The 8,346-nt window shown below is 44.9% G+C and overlaps 1 protein-coding gene across 1 annotated transcript; it reads right to left on the bottom strand.

Annotated features, from left to right (window-relative positions):
* Positions 1–1,785: 1,785 nt before the first annotated feature.
* On the bottom strand, positions 1,786–5,066 carry LOC149290509 (uncharacterized). The gene is made up of 2 exons (XM_089489353.1): positions 5,045–5,066; positions 1,786–2,804 (listed from the first exon to the last, which is right to left on the bottom strand). Exons 1-2 carry the CDS (start codon positions 5,064–5,066, stop codon positions 2,071–2,073), a joined length of 756 nt encoding a protein of 251 aa, XP_089345479.1. The 3' UTR covers positions 1,786–2,070.
* Positions 5,067–8,346: the final 3,280 nt, after the last annotated feature.

Below are 8,346 nucleotides of genomic sequence, written 5' to 3' on the forward strand. Positions count from 1 at the left end.
TCCCCTCTGCATTAATAGGATTAAACCATTTATATAGTGGATCCACTAGTTCCCCTTGAAATATTTCATAATATCTAGCTGTAAATCCATCCACTCCAGGGGATTTCCCCTCTTTATCATCTTCTTATCTTCCCTCCGTCTATGGGGCCTGCAAAGGGAGGGGGCTTCCTTTCCTGGGGAGGGCATGGTCTAGATCTTCCCTGTCTATGGGGCTTCAAAAGAAGGCTCCAGGGCAGAGGAGAATGTGGCCCAATAGAGGGACCCTAACATTTCCCCAAATGAGCACATTCTCCATCTCTCTGTCCAGAGGCAGAGCCCTCTTTCCCAAAATGGTTGCTGAGGGATTCCTATCCAAATGGCCCCTGTCTTTCAGCAGCCCCCTTTATGCCATCTCTTCCCTTGACACTTTCCTTCTTTCCTTCCTTTAACCTCCATCCGTTCAAGGAAGGGGACTTTCAGGCAAAGAACTAACAATGGTTTCCATGTCCTTTCTGCTTGTTCCCAGAGGAGGATCACTGATCTTTGCGGGGTTGTTGTGAAAGGTAAGGAAAGGATGTGTGTGTGTGTGTGTGGGGAAACTAATCCACATGCTGTGGGCCTCTAAGGCTAGTTGCCAGGGGGATATCCCTCTCCCCAGAAGGGGCTTTGAGCTCCCTCTTTCTGCCTGCTCTTGGCTTTGGCCTAAATCTGGGCTCTTCTCTCCCCCACAGACACAGCCCTCTTCCCCCAGGGAAAACCCCTTCCCCCCAGAAAGCTGTTGTTTCCAATGCTATTGAAGCCTAAGCTATCTGATGCTTTTTATTTGTCACAAAAGTCTTTTGACTGGGAGCCTCCCCTCTTCCCAGAGATGAAGAGGGTGCCCCCATTGGAAGACCAAAGAGGGGGGCTTGCCAGCCCTTATCTCCCCCCAAATGAGGAGGAAGGAAGGGAGAGTCTCTCCTCTGCCCCACTTTCCAGGAGGGAGGGGCTCCTTAAAGCCCTTTTTACATCTTAAGGACCCTGCCCCCTCCCCCCATGACCATGCCTCTCCTCAAGTGCCCCCTGCCCCCTTTTTCTCATACATTTCTCTCCCCCACTTCCATCTCTTCCTCCCTCTGAACAGACTGTGAGGGCAGCAATGGCTTCAGGGCCTGAGACTGAGCATGTGCACATGCCCCAAAGGCCTCTCCTGAGCATGCACAGAGATCGCCAGGGCCTTGCTGCTGAGCTTATTCCATTGGCAACCTTTGTGGAAAGGGAAGGAGTGCACCCTTCCTTCCTTCCTTCCTTCCTTCCTTCCTTCCTTCCTTCCTTCCTTTGAGGAGGCTTGGAGGATGCCAGAATGGAGCCCAAGGAGGAGCTGGACTCAGGAGGGAAAGGGAAGGAAGGAAGGCTCTGCTTTGTACATAGAGCTCTATCTGTCTGTTTGGTATGTGTTTGTGTGTGTTTGCCTCTGTTCTTCTTATGGCTGGGAATGGAGCTGAGGACTGATGAGAGAATAAAGTGTATTTTGTGCAAATTCAGAACTTCTCTGCATCAAAGAGTCCAACACATTGAAACAAGAAATAACTTTATTGAGAACACATAATCAGAAATTCAGTGTTTAAACCAGAACTGCCCTCCCCAAGACAAAGAATACATTGAAACCCCAACACCTAAAACCCACCCTCTTCCAATCCTAGCCTCAACCACCACAGTCGCACAGTCTATGCCCCAAAGGGAACAAGGCTCCCTTTGCCATTCCCAGAAACTAGACCCCTTTCTGTTAATACCTGCCCCCACCTTTCTTCAGACAACATCCCAAACTTTCCAAAAGCTATCATTCCCATAACTATTCTAGCCAGTTGTAAGAAAAAATCCCAGCACCCCCATCTAGCTGACCTATGCCATGACCCATAATCCCCAGCCAAGTTTATAACCTGAAGCAATTATCTATACTAATAGCAATTAAACTTAACAAACTATAACTTTAAAACAGAAACAGACATATAGACAGACAAACGTAACACACAAAATCACAAGGGCATTTCTTTGCATTATTGGATTGAAAATATCCTTTTTGTATTTCTTATTGAGAAAAACAATGTTAGTTTACTGCTGAGATTGGAGTGGCTTCTCTCCTGTGTAGACTCTCTGATGTTTCACTAGGCTTGAGTTCTGAGAGAAACATTTCCCACAATGCTGGCATTTGTATGGCTTCTCTCCTGTGTGGACTCTCTGATGTCTCACTAAGATTGCCTTCAAAGAAAAACATTTCCCACAATGCTGGCATTTGTATGGCTTCTCTCCTGTGTGGACTCTCTGATGTGTCAATAGATTTGACTTTAACGAAAAACATTTCTCACAACGCTGGCATTTGTATGGCTTCTCTCCTGTGTGGACTCGTTGATGTTTAACTAGGCTTGACTTCTCAGAAAAACATTTCCCACAACGCTGGCATTTGTATGGCTTCTCTCCTGTGTGGACTCTCTGATGTATCACTAGGTGTGACTTTGACGAAAAACATTTCTCACAACGCTGGCATTTGTATGGCTTCTCTCCTGTGTGGACTCTCTGATGTATCACTAGGTGTGGCTGCCGAGAAAAACATTTCCCACAATGCTGGCATTTGTATGGCTTCTCTCCTGTGTGGACTCTCTGATGTATCACTAGGTGTGACTTTGAAGAAAAACCTTTCTTACAATGCTGGCATTTGTATGGCTTCTCTCCTGTGTGGACTCTCTGATGTTTCACTAGGTGTGGCTGCCGAGAAAAACATTTCCCACAATGCTGGCATTTGTATGGCTTCTCTCCTGTGTGGACTCTCTCATGACTCACAAGTTCTTCTGTAAAGAAGGACAATCACAGTCAAGAATGAATATCAGAATTAAGAGAGGAGGGTGCTACCCCAATTTTTAACCCTTGCTGAACCCTCCCTATTTGATATTAAATTAATAAAGTTGCTGAGAGTGACCTGAGCATGACACTATTGCAGATGTCCCGAAATCCATGAAACAATTGTATCCCTACTGACAGGAGCAAAGAAGAGATTGTAGTAGAACTGCCTTAAGGGAATTGGTCGAAGCAGATAGTCAAAGGACTGTTGAAAAAATATTCCATTAAACATGATTTAAAATATTTTGATTGACAAGTGGCATCATTTCCTATGAGACTGCCATAGTTTCCTGAGTCAGAGCCCAAAGCATGATGCAATCTAACTGCAGAGGTCACTTCATGCTCTTTTGCCCCAGATGACTCACAACCAATACACTATACAGCTCATCTGCAGATTGGTGTAGACTGGAATGGAGTTGTGTGTACAAGAGATTGTGAAGTTGATGGAAGTCAGAGAGCTTGCAAAGATTTGTATTATTTTGCAACTCAGGATAGAGAACCTCCAAGGACTTGGGTGAAATGAACTGTGTCTGTGAGTTACTTTTAAGTGTGGACAGTAGTCAGTGCATTGCCAAAACCTATATCTGGATATTTGTTTCCATACTCTGCTATGTTATTGTTGAGCTGCATCTGGAAGTGTTGCTTTCAGATTGCGCTGTACATTGGCTTATGAACAGGACTGGAATTCAGAGCTAAGAAGGACCTGAGAGCCGGTGTGCTAATCCCTTTTGTCTGAGGTATTTGCATCAAGCATCCGTTGCATTCAGTTTGGATTCAGACAATTCTTTCCCCACCCAGGAAACATACTAAAGCGATTTAAACCATTTTGAACACTCAGTCTCTGTCCATAAGCAACAATTTCAGTATAAATGTCCGCCCTGATATTTACTGTTCTTTGGCGTCAGTCCCATTGCAGAGAGAAACTCTGTTGGTTTACATGGCTAAGCGCCTCAATATACTCAACAAAACCACTTTCTGTTCCCTTGCAGGACCCTCAGCAATTGGAATCAAGAACATTCTAGGAAATGTATTACCATTAGTATAGCTTTACATTATTCACCAATCCCACCTTTTTTACTTACCTCTTGTGTGTATGAATGAATGCTTGTCTGTGTGTGTGCGCGCGCGCGCTGTGTGGGTGCATGTATTTTGCTTTTTCCCTAAATAAAACATAAAAACCCATTTGAAATGCCTCTGTAGTTATGTGAGATTGGTATAGTTGGGCTGACCTCCGAGGTCACTGTTGCCTGACGAAAATTATGTCTCTTCTTAGAGCTAAGTACCAAATCCCCCCCTCCCCCCAAAGTATAGCACTTGCAAGTGTCCTCCCCAGACTCCAGCATTTTGGGTAACAAAGGGCCTCTGGAACCAAAAAGGCAGCTAAGCAAGCTCAGGTTGGAAAATAAAAGTGCCTTTTCTCTAATTGTGTCCTCCTTTCCTTCCTTCCTAAATATTACTCATAATTGCTAAATAAAACCACTTAATATGTCTGAAAACAAGGACCTGAGCCGGTTCTCATTAGTTCACTGAAACCAGTTCTGAAAATTTGTCAGAACTGCCTCCCAATCCCCAAGGCCCCTCTCCTGGCCCTTCCCAGGGGTCCCTTCCTCTCCGCACAGAGCTAGGCGATCCTGGCTTGGCTCCTGCCTTCCCCTCCTGGCTCCCAGAGGCCTGATCCCCTTCACTTTCTCCTTCTGCTCTCTAACCTTCTTTCTTGCCCATCAGCATCTCATTTTCAGCATCTCTTCCATGCCTTTCACTTTTTCACTTTCCGTCCGTCTCTTTATCACAGACATATACGCACAGAGTGTGATGCATAAAAGGGACACTTTGAGGCCCATTTCTTGAGAAAGGCAGGATAATCAATATACAAATAATTCATTGGCAAAGGCAGAGCAAAGGAGCTGGGACCTGGATTCCAATTTTGGTGATGGTGAAGTGCCAGGGAGCAGTCTTAAAACAGCCTTAAAACATCTATAAGACAGGCATGGACTACTGATGGGGTTTGGAGGAGATCTCAGGGGCAACCCCACATTGTATTGCTGGGGGGGGGGGGGCAGAATGAAACAATATTTTGCTCCTCAGCATCCCATAGCATCCCTTTTGGGAAGTGGAGGCCATTTTGCCACTGCAGGCCCAAGAGAGGTCTTTCCCCCAAGAAGACTCTCCAGAGCTTTAAAAGGAAACTTGCTCAGCGGTGTGCTGAGTACCATTTGGGTGTGAAAAGCATTAATCTCAATGGCTTCTTTCCACAAAATCCTAGAATAGGCAGTTTAGGATGGGGTATTTAGAATCTGTAGAAACTGGAGCGCAATAATGCCTTTCTGAACTACAGATTCAAATATTTATAATATGTTGCTATCACAATTAAACTACGTATGAAAGGGATCTAGGATTCCAAGTAGACCACAAGTTGAACATGGGCCAACAGTGTGATGCAGCAGCTACAAAGGCCCATGTGATTCTAGGGTGCATCATTACAAGAATACTTTCTAGATCAAGGGAAGTAATAGTGCCACTCTATTCTGCTTTGGTCAGACCTCGCTTGGAATAATCCTGTGTCCAGTTCTGGGGCCCACAATTCAAAAAGGATGTTGACAAATTGGAGCATGTCCAAAGGAGGGCAACCAAAGTGGTGAAGGGTCTGGAAACCATCAAGCTCTATGAGGAGCAGCTTAGAGGGCTGGTTATGTTTAGCCTGGAGAAAAGAAGATAAAGAGTGGATATGATATCCAAGTTTAAATATTTGAGAGGGTGGTATTTTGCGCAAGGAGCAGGCTTGCTTTTTTCTGCTACAGGGAAAAGGAGACACCACAACAGATGCAAGCCACAGGGAAAGGGGTTCCACCTAAACATTAGGAGGAACTTTGTGACAGTAAGAGCTCTTTGACAGTGGAATATACTCCCTTAGTTTGGTGGAGTCCTCTTCTTTGGATGTCTTTAAAGAGAGGCTGGATGGCCATCTCTTGGGAGTGATTTGAATGTGTATTCCTGCATGGCAGAAGGGGGTTGAACTGGATGGGCCTTGTGGTCTATTCCAACTCTATGATTCTATAATTCTAGTGGAACCATAGCGGCATAATAATATAGTATGAAAGGGCCCTCAGTCTTTGTAGAAAGAGCAATGGATTCAGGTTCCTTACCTACAGAAGCCACATTCTCATAATTGTCCATCATTACATAATTGTACAAAAGTTTCTGTTTCGTTGTCAACAGATTCCATTCATCCTCAGTGAAATATACGGCCACATCTGCAAAGGTCATCTGAAATAGAAAATAGCCCTCATCCAGAGAGTGATTAAGCAAAAGGGGAGGAAAGCACATGTTGCATCCCAAATATTATTTCATCACTTCAGAATTCAGTCCAGGAAATAAACTTTAAATTCTGTTAGCAAGCAAAAAGCTACTGCCTTTGAGATCCAGTTTGTTTCGAATCATTTCAATATAATATACACTATAACAAACAATATAATTTAGGCCATGGCTGGGATACAGTTCTGGGGAGCACTCTGGACTTCAGGGCCACTGGGCCCACCCTCAGTTTAGATCCAGAGGTGGTCTCCCATATCCCCAACATTTCACAGACAGGAAAAGCAAGACACATGTGGACAAGCAACACCAGAAGGTGGTGAGGATGGCCAAAGTTGTTTAGGAGGAAGATCACACAAACTAGGAAGGGCACAACAGTTTGCTTTTGCCACAGCCTCCTGGCAAGGGAAGACCCTGGCAACTTATCTCCTCTCCTGTCCCCCTTTTTGAGTTGATGGGGTGCAAACTCCTTGGAAGTCATTTTGCAGCAACTGAAATGAGTTGAGGAGAAGGAGGAAAGTGGCTGGAGGAGAAAGAAAACGGGATATTTTTGAAAGCATCTGAAAAAGTAGGGTGACAGAGGATTAACCTGAACTTTCTCTGCCAAACTGGGACAATATGTTCTCCACTTGCTTTCATGAGCTGGCCCAACAATGACACAAAAGAAACTAATAGTAAGGATGGCAACTCACCAAAGAGTTGTTGTACTTCAACCGCCTCTTTCTCTTGGAGCCCAACTTTCTCCGCCTGGCCTCTGTGTTGGCCATTAGGTGGGCAAGGGGGAGGTTGTCCTGGTGGTCTCTTCCAGTAAAATATGGCCCAAAGCTGTGTACAAGGAGACCAAGATGAAGTTCCTGAGAAAAGAGACTAGGGTTAGGCTTGGTTTGGCAAGAAATCCTGCACCACTCAAAGACAAAGAGAACAGCATGCTGCTGGTGAGATACGCAGGTGACATATGCCTTTGATCCAATGCAGAGGTGGGTGTCTCTTTCCTCCCTCTGCACCAAACAGCCCAATGGACCTAGCATAGATTCACTGCAACTCCCCTACACAACAGATACTCCATGTTAAAACATTTTTGACGTTGCTATGTTGCACAGCATGTGAGGCAACACGTTACTGTATGGCGCCAGATTCTGCACCTTGACTGTAGTCAGTAGCTTGTGAGGTGAAGAAACACCTGTCGCTTTCTCAATGAGCGAAGAGACACTGTAATCTTCTCTCAGATGAGGCATTTATTCATATAAGAAGTTCCACTGTGTACAACACTATACACATCGACACCTTCCACCATCCACACCAGTAACAACCCACTCTGAGGCACACACTGTCTGACTCTTCCTCAGTGACAGGTGAGAATGACAGTTGACAGTTGCATCAACATTCCAATGATGCACTGTTTAAATGCTGACACATCTAACTGCCACTAGAGCTGTCAATGACTTCCACAAGAGCTCCATCTAGTGGCCACATGCATGTCATTTCCTCAGACCTGTTCTCCATGGTCCTGACACTCCATGCCTTGTGAGAGTGGAGGGGGGTCAGGGGATGGGGAATTGGAGAGGTCCCTGGCTATGTCCCTGTAGCTAGATGTGAAATGAGCGCATCATCTGCTGAAACCTCCTGACCTCCCCAGTGGCCCTCAGAGGAGAATGCCTTCCTTTTGCTTCTGGCTAGAGAAACACAGCTGGAGGCTTCTCCAATGCCTCGCACCCAACACTCTCATCAGGCATGGAATGACCATGGAGCATGGCTTCCACAATTCTCATGTTTCATTCTGTATTCATTCTAATTTCACATCTATTTTAAACCTCTCCCTCATTTGATGATAAAGAGACCAGTGACAATCTAGGCCAGATTCTTTAGGTTCTTCTTGTGTTTTGATCTCTAGTTTTCCTTGCGATTCTTTCAGGACATCCTTGTATTTCAACCATTTAGTTTTCTGGATACCTTTCCTCCCAAAAAGAGCCTCATGCGGCAAACACCATAAAGGTATTTTTGGACATATTCTACACTTGTTTTTCCCCCAGATCTTCAATAGAGCTTTTCTTACGAAATGATTTGTGCTTTCTTTATGAACTTTCTCTTTACCGTAAATTATGAATCCATGCCACCCAAATCTTAAATGTTTACCCTCCAGACATAACAATTGTTCATTCTCTAACAGAACCCATTCTCTAATCC

Source organism: Sceloporus occidentalis, unplaced genomic scaffold (genome assembly GCF_023333645.1).
Source record: "Sceloporus occidentalis isolate IW3139 unplaced genomic scaffold, rSceOcc1.0.p SCAF_39, whole genome shotgun sequence".
NCBI lineage: Eukaryota > Metazoa > Chordata > Lepidosauria > Squamata > Phrynosomatidae > Sceloporus > Sceloporus occidentalis.

Excerpts from the sequence above, each read along its gene's own strand:
- LOC149290509 (XM_089489353.1), bottom strand. The coding sequence starts at position 5,066 with ATGGTACTCAGCACACCGCTGA. Across the intron at positions 2,805-5,044 it reads GGTACTCAGCACACCGCTGA|AAGAACTTGTGAGTCATGAG; the intron begins GCAAGTTTCCTT and ends CCTTCTTTACAG.